Source organism: Octodon degus, unplaced genomic scaffold, assembly GCF_000260255.1.
Source record: "Octodon degus isolate 3935 unplaced genomic scaffold, OctDeg1.0 scaffold00019, whole genome shotgun sequence".
Lineage (NCBI taxonomy): Eukaryota > Metazoa > Chordata > Mammalia > Rodentia > Octodontidae > Octodon > Octodon degus.
In genome coordinates, this window is record NW_004524595.1 from 9052315 (window position 1) to 9066798 (window position 14484).

At 47.7% G+C, this 14484-nt stretch overlaps 1 protein-coding gene across 3 annotated transcripts in view; it reads right to left on the reverse strand.

The window, feature by feature from the left end:
- Klhl29 (kelch like family member 29) overlaps window positions 1–14484 on the reverse strand; it is a 277679-nt gene that overhangs the window by 208995 nt on the left and 54200 nt on the right. For 2 of the 3 annotated variants that reach the window (XM_023711012.1, XM_023711013.1), the window contains exon 2: window positions 5715–5938. The exons of the other annotated variant lie outside the window; for it this stretch is intronic. In XM_023711012.1, the coding sequence (XP_023566780.1) occupies window positions 5715–5936 (222 nt within the window). In that variant the 5' untranslated portion in view covers window positions 5937–5938. The remainder of the gene's footprint in view (window positions 1–5714; window positions 5939–14484) is intronic. 3 annotated transcript variants of the gene reach the window in all.

Consider the following 14484-nt stretch of genomic DNA (forward strand, 5'->3'; position numbering starts at 1 on the left):
CCTGTGCTCAAGGTACATAAGGGATACTGATTGATTTGACAAGACATCAAGGCCAATATGAAAGTGACACCTCTGAATGGGTGTTTGGCTTAAATGCTGGGAGATCTTCAAAACAGAACTCAAGAAAAATATCTGGGATGTATTTTAACTCTGAGTCTGGAAAAATGGTTCCTGACATGAACCAAATTGATTGCCAAGAGAATTATAAACAAGGGCCCCAGGAATTTTTTTTTAATGTCTCTATAAAAGATACCAATTTCTGGGGAAAAACTGTGTATAGAGAGGACACAGCAATTAAGGAGTCTCCAGTTTGATGTAGGATCAGAAATCATCCCTGTTCAGCTTTTGATCACACTCGTCTACTGCGATTCCAGCACCAGGTTGTTCAGCACCACCCTTCAGGAGGCTGTGGAATGTGGTTCCTTTACTTCTTGGGACATAAAGGCACAGGACAGAGAGGCCATGATCCAGAGTGAGAAAGCCAGCTCCTTGCCCACCCTCCTGTCAGCCTGGGCAGCCGGGTTCCGTGGCAGCCTTGGCACAGGGCTTGATGTCTGTTCCAAATGCATCCTGCATGAGAACACTCATTCATACCATCTTTCTTTTAAGAAGGCATAAAAACAGGCCATCCATTAATAACATCAACCATGGTTTCACCAAAGCCTGCAGGGATCTTGCCAACACGAAAATAAACACGCTCTGAGGGTTTATCCATCAGGTTCTTGACAGTTCAAGGGCCACAGGGTCTGGAAGGCCTGGCTTTTAAAAGGGGAGAATGAAGATGTAAAGCAGAGCACGTTATGAGCAACCACTCGGCATGATGCAGTGGGGAGAGTTCCTATTTCCATTAAGGGCCAGGTTGGCCACCAATGAGATCCATTACTTGTTCTTTCAACTGGTGGGGCTGCACCTCCTTCCAAGCTTTATTGTGAGGATGTATGCATCTAAGTAAGACCACAATGCCTGGCAGAAAAATGGCAGCCCAACATTCATGATGGTCAGAATTCACAAAGCCTAGCTCACATTTTCTCATTTCAATGACTTGTTTACTTTATTATCCCCATTTTATAGATGAGAAAATAGAGGCTCATGGCAAATAAGAGTTGTCCAGAGGGGCACAGGAAGTCAGTGAGGAAGGGAGGCCGAACCGGAACTCTAGATTTTGTGCCTCCCATTCTATACCTTTGTTTAGGATCACTGGAACCCTCTTGTTCCAGGCCCCCTGTGAATGAGGACAGCTGTCCTGTGTTTGTTCTGCACCATCTATAGGCTGAGTAAAGGAACCCTGCTGCCCTCCCTCTCCCTGGCCACTCTCAGCTGCCCTGGTGGGGACTGGATTTCCAAGGGACCCCTGTGCTGCACGACCCTCACACAACCCAGAGCTCCGAAGTGCCCTTCTTCTCACCTGCCCCTCTGTCCAGAGAGGGCCGATGTTCAAGGAATCCCCACAACTACTAACTCCGTGCTTCCCAACCTGTCTTCACATGATCACTCTGCCCCGCAAGAGAAAAATTAACCTGAATGGCATTCACATTCTCCCCAACAAGAGAAATTAAGCTTAAGGAGCAAAATTTTTCAGAGAGCTTCAGAGGGATATAAATCAAGTAATAGCTCCAAGTCTTCCCCCTCCTCCAACTCAGGGAGCCAATTCTCGCCCACTTGGGGTAATCCCTGCTCTGTGCCCCTCCAATAAGGCTGCAGAAATGAACCTCTGAGGCACCTCCAAGTCTGCTTCTCCTGGAGCCTTATCCCAGACCAGAGCACTTCTATCTACCTCTTTTTCTCTTCTTTTTGCGGTACTGGGGATTGAACTCAGGACCTTGTGCTTGCCAGGCAGGCACTTATGTGGCTATCTCCCAGGCCCTAACGTCTACCTCTCATTCAACCCAATTCCTCTTCCTTCCACTCCTACCACACATACAGCATTGTTGAGAAAACTGAGCAGATGTATTAGTTCTGATTTCTGACCTCAGGTTAGATCTCCTTACCTCTCACCTTACTGTATAAACTGAAATGTGTAACCTCACCCCCCGAAATTCTTACATTGAACTCCTATCCAGTCTGGCTGCCTTTCAAGGTAGGGGCTTTATGGCAGTAACTAAGGTAACTGGGGTCAGAAGAGGGAGCCCTGATCCACTCGAATGATCTGATTGGTGTAACCATAAAGGTGGAAGAGACACCAGACTGTTCCCCTCCTTCTCTTGGGAGGACACAGAAAAGGTGCCCACATATAGACCAGGAAGACAGCCCAGCCCTCGTGGACCTACGCAGCCCCCTGAGCTGTGACAAGACCAATTTCCAACGCTGAGGGCAACAAGCCTGTGTATTTTGGGATGGCAGTCTGAAGCACCTCACGCCTGTATCAAAGCAATGCTGACACCAAAGAGACTGTGCTGGACCATGCTACCCTCCCAGACAGAATGGACCTATGACCCCAGGGCTCAGGAGAACTCTGACAAGGTGGGTTCTCCCCAGGCTCTTGCTCTTCTCTGCTGCTGTGACTTGTCACACTCAGCCACTGGACCGCAGTTGGGGTGAACACTGGGTGCTCTTAAGGCTGCATAATGAGGAGGAAATGAATGAGCCACCTGGACTGATCAGCCTGCCTCCCTCACAGTGACACTGACTATGTCAGCATGGTGCACACAGCTGGCATGTAGTAGATGCTCAGGAAAGCTCTGCTGGAACAAGGAAAATGCCCACAAGATGCGCTCATCTCTACAATTTTTCTGTGAACATCTGGAAGATACTCACACCACAGTTTCATGACTGGAATACAAACTAGTTTTTTAAAAAAATCAGACATTGCTTCCAGATTTTGCTCTTATAAACAGGCCTGCATCCTCCCTTTAAATTGCAATAATTCCTTCCCAGATGTTGCTTCTCCTTCAGACCCATAAATTTAAGCTTTTCATGATGACGCTTCACATTTGCCGGGTGCTGCTGGCTGTGTGGAGCGATCCTGCATCTCCTCTGCCTCATTAGACTGCCTTGTGGGCCCCGAGAGGCAGGACAGCGCCGATGTCCCTAATTCACTGATAGGCAGGCCAGCTGCTGCTCTCCTGAGTGAGGCCGGGCAGGCTGTGGGCTTCCTTGCTCCTGGTGCGGGAGGCACACAGCATCCCTTCTTGTCCTCTATAGGCTCCGTGAGGGCTAATTGAAAGTGCCTTCCCCACCACCTCCTTTAGAACTCAGACTCAAGTGTGGACACATCTCTTCCTGGACTCTCCTGACAGGACTGTGGCCAGGCAACAGCATTTAAACAAGAGCCAACTAGAGTTCCAGGAGTAAAACCAAACAACAGGCCAAGAGAAAGGATGGATGCAGGAAGAAAGCAATGCAACACATATCTTGCCACCCTCACCACCTCAGCCTCAGCCCCAGTGAAATCCACACCAAGGCAAGAGCCTGCTTCTGGTCTGGACTCTACAAGTGGTACCAAGGCAGCAGGACTGCCCTTCTCCTTTTCCTATTATGGCTCCTGATCAAGGTCTATCTCTTCCCTGTGACTGATTCTGCAGCAAAGCCTGGGACCTGTACCCTAAGTGCTCAAGTAGCCCCTGCACCGTGAGCGCTGTGAGCCCTCTGTGGATCACACAGGTGTATACAGCAGGTGGCTGGAGATGGTGTGGTGTGGGGACAGGAAGGACAGCCTCACTCTAGCCCCCTCTCAGGGTCTGGGATAGGCCTGCCTGGCCGACAGCCACAGCTGTGAATGCTCAGGGTCCCTTGGCATCCCTGTGCTTCTGGGCCTTGGCCTAAAAGCTTTAAAGAGAAGTGTTGGGGAGACAGGTAGCTTCACAGGTATCACCAGGTAGGCTGTTAGCTTTTATGTGTTTCTGGTCCCACAAGAAGACCCAGAGACCCCAGTCCTTCTGACTGCTGGCATCTGGCCCATGGTCTGCATGGTGTAGCCAGAGTTTCCCCGTGGATTTCTATGCCTTGGACATATCCACGTAAGAAGGGCTCAGCTGGGCAACCACCACAGGACACAGGAGATAGTAATTTGAGAATCCTTTCTAGATCTTGACAGCCAACTGTCCATATCCATCTGCTTCCACTCCCATCTTCGGCCTCAGGCTCCTCACCTATATACACGGCAGGGATGAAGGTGCTGAATAGCCAGCAATGTTCTGAGAGCTACCCAGTCTTCAGTTTTTACGTTCACCAGGCTGCTGTGCCAGCCCAGTTACCTCTAAGAAAATGGGGAGCCAGAGCCCAGGCCCCAGGGCAGGTTCTGCTGTGGTTTAGCTTTCATAGGCTCCTTCACCTCAGAACCCAAGCCTTTCACCCAGCGGCAGCAACCCCCTTCCTGCTCCCCAGTAGGTTTGCTGGGTACTGCTTCCTCACCCAGCAAAGTACGATTTTATCTGAATGGATCTGAGGCTGCTTCTGTATTCTCAGAGGGAAAAAATTGTGAAAGAAAGTCTATGGAGATTAGAAGACTTTCTACCCAGATCTGATGAGTTATCCATTTAAAAATAAACCACAGACAGGCATGTTTCTCCATACTCCAGCAGAAAGCAGTTATTACCAGAAATTTCTGTAAGTACTCTGCTTTTCTTGGCCAATGTAGAAACAGCCAAGGAGCTGAAAACAGAATGAGAAGATCACTTGGTTTTCCTGGTCTCTGCCGGCGTGTGTAGGTAAGTGACTTTGTCACACAATGGCTTCACGTTTGATCTGAAAACTATGAAACCCTGGGCTGGGGGTTACAGCTCACTGGTAGAACATTCGCCTGGCATGCACAAGGTTGGTCCCCAGCACCACAAAACTTTGAGCACCAATGACAGACTGGCCCACCCAGACGTCTGGATATGGGCAGGGAAACCAACAGCAAGAGCAGGTGTGTGCCGAGCTCAAAGTTACACAGCCAGCCAGCAGGAGAGCTAGGACAAGAGCCAGGTTCCCACTCCCTGGCTACTGTCATTTCTTTCTTCCAATGATCTTTGTACCTTGAACTGTCACCAGAAGGTTTCCAGGAAAGTGTCTCAAAAAGGTCAGATAACTTAGCCCAGCGCAGCCCTCTCTTCCTTCCTACAGAAAGTCCCTCTCAAGTAAGCATTAAATCAAATCTTCCTTGCTGCATTACTTTTCAAGCTCGATGTTTCTAAATCCAAAGACATCTATAAATAATACATACTCATTTATATGTACATTTAAAAGGTAAGAAAAACCCATAACAAAGATACCTATAGATTCTCATGAATACTAATGGCCTACTTGAAACACTGTGGAAGCAAATGGCTAATGAACACAGGTAACCACACGTATGACCTTCCCTCCACTCATGAGCCTCACCCGACTCCACTTCTTCCCACGGTCACATTTAGCCATCTGCTTCTTCTTTTCTATGTGGGACTGTGTATTTTTTCCCCTCTCTGGTTTTATATGAAACATTTAGCAATGAGGTAGCAAATAAAAATACTACATATCATCTAGAGTTTGTATAAAATTGTTCTTGGCTTTAATGCATCTAAAGGTTGACAGAAAGAAACACACAGATGATTCTTAAAGGCCTATTTCTATTTTATTACACATTACACACATCACACTCCATTGAGACTATGTAGGAGTCAGTGTGGTTCTCTGTGTCACAAGCTGGTGTGGTGAAGATAACCACATCCAGAGAACATCTTCCCGGGGAATGAGGTGCACTCTCGTAGCAGCTACCCCGTGGGCAGAAATGGAACTAATCATCCATCAGCACTCACATTAGTCTTTGGAAGCAGGGGTACTTCTTCCCCTCCAAAGAGTGTACTCTTGGCGTTGTCTGCCTGCAGTCTTCCATCCTGCTCATTGCCTCTGGTCTTCACTCCAAATCGAGGGCCTGGATGGAGCAGCCTCTCTCTAAGGCAAACACTCAGGTGGGCTGGAAGTTGGCTGCACTGGCGTCTGTCCCTCTGTGTCCACACGCAGAGCTCTGAGCTGCCCATGGCTGCAGAGGTGAGGATCAAGTTAGCTCTGCCTGCAGGAGGGCACAAGGTCTGGGCTGGAGTGGCCTGTGGTTTTCAGGATGGGACAGGGTGTAAGTTGGAACATGGGGGTCAGAGTGCCCGGAAGACCGAAGGGCAGGAGCACCTGTCTTAGTTGGGTCCCCCCCCCCCCGAGAACAGATCCTCAGACAGGGATTTGGATGCAAGTGGTTTCTTTGGGAGTTGATCTAGGACTCACTGTGAAGGAACAGAGAAGTGAGAAAGGCCTGGGGAAGGGAGTGGGGAGAGTATGAATGAGAGGGAGTGCAACCACAGCTCAGGTCTGCTGGCCCTTCTGAGAGAGGCTGTGAACACTCCCTGCAGACCTGTGTTGCCAAGAGACAAAGGGCTGGGGAACTTTATTGCCCCTGGTTGGTGGAGAGGTGCTCCGTGGATCTAGCCAGCCTTGTGCACAGCCTGGGTGTGTCCACACAGAGGCATCAAGTGGGAGCTGTCAGCAGGCCATCCTTTGATCATGGTGGGACGCAGGGGTTCCCACAAGTCCTGGAGTATTGCTGGGGATGACTTTCATGTCTACTCCGATGCTTCTGAGGAGAGGGAGACACACACTGCTTGCCTCAGTAGGAGGCCAGGGGCTCGCCTGTTCCTACAGAAGAGGCCATGTCATATGTGTTGTAATGGGATCATCTGCTATCTGTCAGCCAGGCAGCAACCACGTATGAAAAATAACATTGAAGAGCAAATTAAATGAACTGTCTGCAGGCAGCCTGTGTAGATGAGGAAGGGTTGCCGTTGACAGATCTATTAAAATTATCCATAAATTATCTAAGAGTACATAGATACATGTTTAGAATGAGAGCATTGATTATGGGCATTTTAAATACAGCCTGGATTAAATCATCTTGGCTCTCTTGAATGGAGTACTGATGTTTAAGGAAAGAGGTAGGAAAAATAAGTTATGCCTGTCACCTTCCTGACCAAAAGGAATGTTTAGATCTCTCAGTTTTCAGGATGATAATGTAAGCCACTAAGACTTCTGGGTACTGCCACAGTCCCCTACAAAGGGGCTCTCAGACACAGGCAATCAGAGGGGCCTTCAGAAACAGAAAGAGCAGGGAGGCCCCGGGTGTGCCTCTCTTGCCAAGAGGCGCCTCGGTGTGGAGGTGTGCATCTGAGGTAAGGGAATTATTGGGTAGTTATTCCAGAAGCTCAGGTAGGTGACTGGGAGTATGGGCTAAAAGGTGATGGAAACTGGAGTGGATTTCCGTGAGTGAAGGAGGCATCAGAGTACACTGATAGGTCCAACCCACTGGGGGCCTTTGGGAGCGATGGAGGAGCACAGGTCAGGGTTGTCCCACCGGAGGAGCAATGAAGTTTGATTATTTCTTCACTGATTGCCATCTGTTGCTGGCTAAGGGCTGTTGTCAGGGAATTAACTCCTTGGCCCTTTGGGTCCGCCCCAAGTGGTCAAGAAAGGCTGGGAGGTCCCTGGAGACATAAGCCTCCCCTAAGCGCACACTGCGCTTGAAATCCGTAACCTCTGATTACGTGGATGGGATTCAATTTGCTTCTCTCAAACGTCTAACAAAAACAGACCACCCCCCTCCCCGCCCCCATGTAATCACAGAATAATATTATAATAATTTTGCATGGAAATTGCATTATTTCCCTGATGGAAGCATAAGCTTTGAACCTCTGAGGGCTTCACCTGCTACATTACTTTTCAAAGTACGAAGTAGCAGGTTCCAATTATCTGAAAAACATTTAAAACAGTAACGGCACAATACATAGTATGATCCAGATGGAGAGAATACATATTTTCCAGGACAGGCACCTTGATTAGTGACTGGGATTGTTAAACACATTTCGGGTAATATAGTGATAATGGACATTAATAGCAGCAATAGCGGTGAAGTGCTGAAATATAATCATTTCTGATTATATTACTATTTCCTTTTGTGCAACACAGTGCATATTTCCAAATGACTACACTCATTAACTACACAAAAGCCCAGCGGCAGGTCAGCCAAAAGGTGGTCAGAAGGGGCTCACAGCTCCCGGTACTTGGAACACGGGGAAAGATGGGTCAGAGTTCTTGGACATCTGTCATGTGGCTCCCTCTGAGACCTCTGTGGACTCTCACAGGCATTAGTAACCAAGTGGCCTGTAGGAAATGCCCCTACGTGCAGTATAACGAGTAGATGAGTTTTAAATAAACATTTCACACATTAACTTTTTTTCTACACCCAAATGTGTAGCCACTTGTCTTTGATCCTTCACTATTCCTCAAAAAGTTAATGCCTTATATTTAATATAACCAATATATCAACTATGTAAAAAAAAAAAAAAAAACTAATCAACTGAGTGAAAGATGTTGTTGCAAACAGACTTTTAAAGATCACTCGAAAGCAAGCCAACCAATGGCTAATTGCTGCAAGAGATTGTGAATGTTCACCTAGGAGGCAGATGAAAAAATGAAACCCAAAACAACTGCTTCAACCTATGGGAATTAGGACCTATCTGTGGCATGGGATAAAATTTTGGGGAAGACCTAATCCTAGGATTCCAGAAGTGCTGTCTCTCAAAAACTTAGAAGAGAGTGAGGATCATGAAGCTTTGGAAAGCTGTCAGAGGATGCAAAAAGCTGCTCTAGTAATAAAACATGAACACACACACACACACACACACAGTGGAGGTAAGGCTGCACAGCACGAGTGTGAATAATGACTCACGAAATGTAAGTGGGAATGGCAATGTTTATAAATTAACACTTATATAGTTCATAATTTTAAGCACATGTCACTAAAGTAATAAAATAGTAAAAACATCCTTGCAACTATATTCTAAAATACTTATATACTCGATCAGGTAAAAGATTTTCAGAAAGTTTTTTGTTGGGAAAGTATGTGTGTGTGGGAGTATCTCATATTTGGGCATAAATGTCCTTTTCTCTATATGTGGGCAGGTGGCATCCTGATCCCCAGGTCAAAGCACTAGTGAGGTCTTAGTCCAACAACCCTCTCCTTTTGCAGATGGGGAAAATGAAGTCCAGAGACTTCTCTGTCTCACTGAGAAATAATTCTAGGAACAGGTAAGACAGAAGAAGCCTAGAAATCAGCGCTGGCTTCTCGCAAGGCCTCCCCAGTGACTGAGGCTGTGGCGGGGATCTTTGCCTGGCCTGCAGGGATAAATTGGGGCCATAAACTCACAGGTGAAATTGCTCTGTAAGGAGCATGCCCCCAGGGGTTCCTCAGCCCTCAGCACCCTATAGCACTTGCCTTCTCTTTGGGAGGGCAGTCCCTTCAGATCACAGACCACGGGGCAGCTCCTGAGTTCTGCCAGAACCCTACCTTTGCCTAAAAAAAGAATGAAGACACATTTAAAGGCCTATGCAAACACAAAAATGTGTCTCAGCCTTTCTTTCTGAATGAGATATGTGCTGCGGAATTTGCCAGGTGGGATGATCTTCTGGTCCCATCTGCCAATTCCCTCTGGCCTCCTTGAGCAGGGGAGACTAGGGTTAAAATCTCATTTTCCCCCCTTGGTCCTGCAAGCCTCAGCCTCTTGTCAATGCCAGGGCTTGTCAATCCTGAGCAGGGAGGGGCTGTCACATCCAAACAGGACCTCATAAAAGACCCCCTCCCTTCTGGAATGCAGGAGATGTACTGGTTAGTAATGCAACTTTTGAAGCACAGGTCTCCTCTAAATTTTATTAGCCCCCTTTCCATAACCAGCAAAGACAGGAAAAGGAGGTATGTCTGGTAGTGGGAGGGGTTGGATTATAGAGAAGGTAGTGAAAGGAGCCCGAGCTAGAGGAGTCCGAGGAGGGGGTCACCAAGTCCTCTTAGAGGGCCCCAGGCAGCAAATTGTGAATTTGGTTTCCCACTAACATACTTCCCTTAAGTGCTTCTCTGTTGATGGCCAGAGTGCCCTAAAAAATTAACAGCTACACAAGCACTTCTCATCAGGAACAATTAAAGTGGCTAACTCCAGGTCATGCTCTGCTAAGCTGGGGATGTGGAATTTTTGGAGAAGCAGCACGAACTTCTGGAACAAAGATTATGAATTGAGGCCTTGTGTTTGCTCGAATGTGGTCCTAGAGCCAGGTTCAAAAGTAGAGACAGAAAAAAAAAAATACCCACAGGCTATGTCGCACTTGGTTCAGAGTCAAGTCCCAGCTTGCTCAGCTACTCGGTAAATGATGGGTGGCAGAGTCCTCGACCCTTGTGCCTCAGCATCCTCAGCTGTAAAATGGCAATAAGAAGAGCACCACAGAGTTATGGGGAGATTAAACGAGGTAATAAAATGGAGGGCTTAAAGAAGTGCCCAATTCAAGACGGGCCTCAAAACTCTTACTGATTATTGTTTGATCTTATCTGCCACTAAAATGATCTTCCTAAGACACAACTATGGTTTCCTCCTATTTGGACTCCTTTAGCAGCATCCCACTGAATAAACTCAAGATGGTTTCTATGGCTGCAGCCCTACCCTAGCAACTTCCACTCTTACCACTCTGAACTGGTAAGGCCCTGAGCTTATACTATGACTGCATGACCCCTTCCTCACCTCTGGCCTGCCCTGTCCTGTCCATCCTTCATCTTGGGCTTGGCTGCTTCCCAGGCAGGTCCAAGTGCCCACCCTCAGAGCTCCTGACTGCATACACACATTTACCAAGGCACTCCACAGCCTGTTCGTGCCTTAGTGCAGGCAGTTCTTTGTGGTGTGGGCTGGCTCGTGCAATGTTTGGCAGCATTTCTGGCCTCTACCCACTAGATGCCAGCAGTGCCTCTTCTCCAAATCAGGATGATCAAAAGTATCCCCTGACACTGCCCAATGCCCCTAAGGAGAAGAAGGAGACAAGATCACCTCAGGATTAGAAGCAACATATTAGACAAAAATCATAAGCTCTCTGAGCCTACAGACTATTCCTTTTTCATGTCCCTATCACTGGGACCTGGTTTATTTTTATTTTTATTTTTATGTTTTTGCAGAACCAGGTATTGAACTCAGGCCCTTGCACTTGTCAGGGAAGCACTTATTCCACTGAGCCATCTCCCTGGCCCCTGGGACCTGGTTTAGTAGTTGGCATATACTAAGTGCTCAATATACGCCTGTTGAGAAGGAAAGAAGGGACTGACATAAAATGAATCTAGCCTCATAATAAATATGCCACTTGTGTTGGATCAAATAATGAATAAAAGGATGAAATCTACAGAGTTTGCTAAATGAGTGAATACATAGTAGGTATATTGGATAAATACATGAGTAAGGACCTTTCATCATTTTAATCTCTTAAAGAAAAACTTCAATCTCCTTCAGCTCCTACTTAGCTCTTTGGTGTCACAGTGAGGAAGCGGAAGTGTGGCCTGGGCCTCCTAGGAGTCTGCCTTCTCACTACCATTCTCTCCTCAGCCCATAAACGCCCCCAAAGTCCTCAAGCTGAGGTCCCCACCAGTCCCCACACTGCCAAGCCCAGTGGTGTGGGTGTCTCCACTTTCCATCTCATTTGCTGCCTGACCCAACATCAAGTGCCATTCTTGGAAACAGGCATTGTGACCAAGATGTTTGGTGACTGCTACGGTGCTGGCACGTTCACCGCTCAGGAGACTAGCTGGGGACCTGCAATAGAAAGCCCCACTGTGCGGCCTGCAGGCTGGGTTCAAGTCTTGCCGGAGATACTTTTTTCCTCTGGCTTCCACGGCAAAACTATCCCTGGCTTGCTCTCTGCTGCGGTGATTATCTCTCCCTGTCTATTTTGCAGAATCAGCCTTCTTTCTGGCGATAAAATAACAGAGCTCGCTGAGGATGTTTTCCTAGGCCTCCTTTAAAAACTCTGTTCTCTTCCCCTATGTCTGTGACGGTGAACCTTTTAGAGACCAAGTGCTCAAATTGTAACCCCAAGCCCCCTTCCTGAGAAGTGCCAGCGCTGCAATTGAACCCAAATCACTTGGCTGCTAGGGCAATGCTGGGGTGATGACACTCCCAAGGACTCCCGTCTCCTAGACAGCACCACTATCGAACGCACAGCACCGACCCGGGAGCCACCCTGTGGGCCCTCCACCTTGCCCTGCTCCCACCCGTGTACCTGACGCCTATCCCCTTGACATAACTTCTTTCCTCCACAGCTACTGTCACTTCCCTGGCTTGCAAAGCCTTTTCTTGTTTCTCCCAAATCCTCACTTGCTCTTCTCCAATCTGCTGTCATATTACAGCCAGAGATAATTTTTTTCCCCAAAATGCAAATCTGATCCAGTTTCTCCTCTACTTCAAGCTGCCCCTACGAGGCTCTGGTGAGGACTGGGGCCCAGCATGGCCCACAATCTGGACCCACAGCCCACTCCTGCCACATCCTATGCCTCTCCCTCCTCTCTCCAGCAATCAGTGTATCCCGGTGTTCCACTCTCGTGCCACAGGGCCTTTCCACGTGCTGACCACTCTTTTTTCTGGCTTTACTGATTGAGCCCCACTTAATCAGTGGCTCCTGGCATCCTTTCAGGACCCTTTAGCACATCTTTAACCAGGAAAACGGCAATCACCAGTCACACTGCGGGGAGTGCTCTCTGAGGGCCCCTTCTGGAGCTCCCATCCGGGTAAATTTCAAAGTTGGAAAGCAGCCACCCCTTCCCACCTTTCTCCAATGGGGAAGGCTCTATAACCTTAATATAAGTAACTTGTCAGGAATTCCCCCAGCAGTGGCAAAGTGGCACCAGGCTGCAGTGTTCAATGTGGCAGGAACAGAAAACACAACTCAAGCATTTACAGCAAAGCACAAATCACCCGCAGCCTGAAGAGCTGGCATGGTGGCTGTTTCCGGCTCCTCACTCTGGGTGCTAGACACATGCGTCACGTGACTTTACTAGGGAAAGTGTCGGATTTAGTCCTCGGATGTTTTCTCAGGATCCACAGAAGAAAGAAAGAATCCACTAGGTCAGTGACGGTGAACATTTTACTGGAGACCGAGCGTCAAACTGAAACCCCAAACCCACTTATTTATTGCAACGGGCCAACATTGCCATTAAACCTCAACACTGAGGTTTCAGTTTAGAAAAAGCCACTCTACATTAACATCTTTTGTCTTCAGAGAAAAACACAACTCTCGTGCGTGCCAGAGGTTCTCTGACACTGCACTGCTGTAGAGCAGAGGCCATGCTCCAGCTCCGAGGACTCTGGGGACTCTGGCCTGCACCTCCCCGCCCCGACAGCTCCGTGCACTCAGCTGCTCGGTGACTGTAGGGCCTCTGTGGAGGTGGTTCCCGCTTAACCCTGTCACTGTCACTGTCACTGCCTGGGCTTTTCTCTGCTCTAGCCTCTTCAACTTAGAACATAGAGAAGGTTTGGGTCCCCAGAGCGTACTGAGGAGAGGAATGTTCTGCAGAGAGGCTCGATGGCTGTGCTTGTTCACAAGGACTGCCACAATAAAATGCTACCAGCTTCAAGGCTTAGACAACAGAAATTGATTTTCTCAGTTCCAGAGGCTGGAAGTCCAAGATCAAAGTGTCAGGAGTGTTGCTACCGATTCTGGAAGAGACTAAAGTCCACATCTCTAATGGAAGGAGCCAACTCAGGGGCAGGGGACACTGAAGAAGCATCCAGTCTTCTTCACTCTATCAATTTGGCTCCAGAAATTTCCAACTTATTGCACAGAGGTTAGGGACATGAGAAAAAATAAAGGCACCCCCTACCCAGCTCTTGTGTTTACAAGGCGTCAAACTCAGCACAAAGCCCTTTGCCCTCTAATCTTAAATCTCCATGGGATTTGATGCCAGGTCACGGGCAGGCAGTGCCGCCCCATCTACACTAGGTACCCAGCACCGCACAGGCTCTGCTGGGCAGGAGGCAACAAGAGACCTTTGTTGCATGGAGTTTAGAAAAATCCTCGTTCTAGAATCTGTCTGAACAAAAGAGGGGGGATTAGAAGAAAACGCAGGAGAGAGGGATTGCAAAAATTACTGAGAACCCATGGCAGAGCTTTCTAGCCATCATGAGACTGTGCAAATGAAATAACTAAATCATTATCCCGTTTTCTGATATGATTATACAAGGAAACAGAAAAAGCTGACTAAATAAGTGCTTTAAAATGTATAATCTGCATCTTTTTAAAATAAAACCAGGATTTTGTAAGGAATGTATATCAAGGTTATACAAAACATCAAGACTATACATTTTTTTAGACAAATTTAAATGGAGTCTGCCTGGAGGTTTAAATAAAATCCATCCTACTAAGCATAAAATAAGGCTCTTTTTAAAAACAATTACTATATGAAATAAAGAATAAACATACTAGTTTAATCTTTTCCTAAGCTCATCCTACAACATAATCCACTAAGTCTCCCCGTGATGGGGACGGGATGGGAGGAGAGGTGCGGAGGCTGAGCTGACAGCTAATGAGGAAGGCTGCAGCCGATGCCGCCAGGGCCTGTGCGGGACTGTGGATGCTGGGCTTTGCCTCCAGAAAGCAGGGCACAGGGGTCTTAAACAGAGAGCCAATTTGATCCTATTGGTGTTTCAAAAGATGACTCATGGGTTAGCAGCCCCTCATAAAACAGGA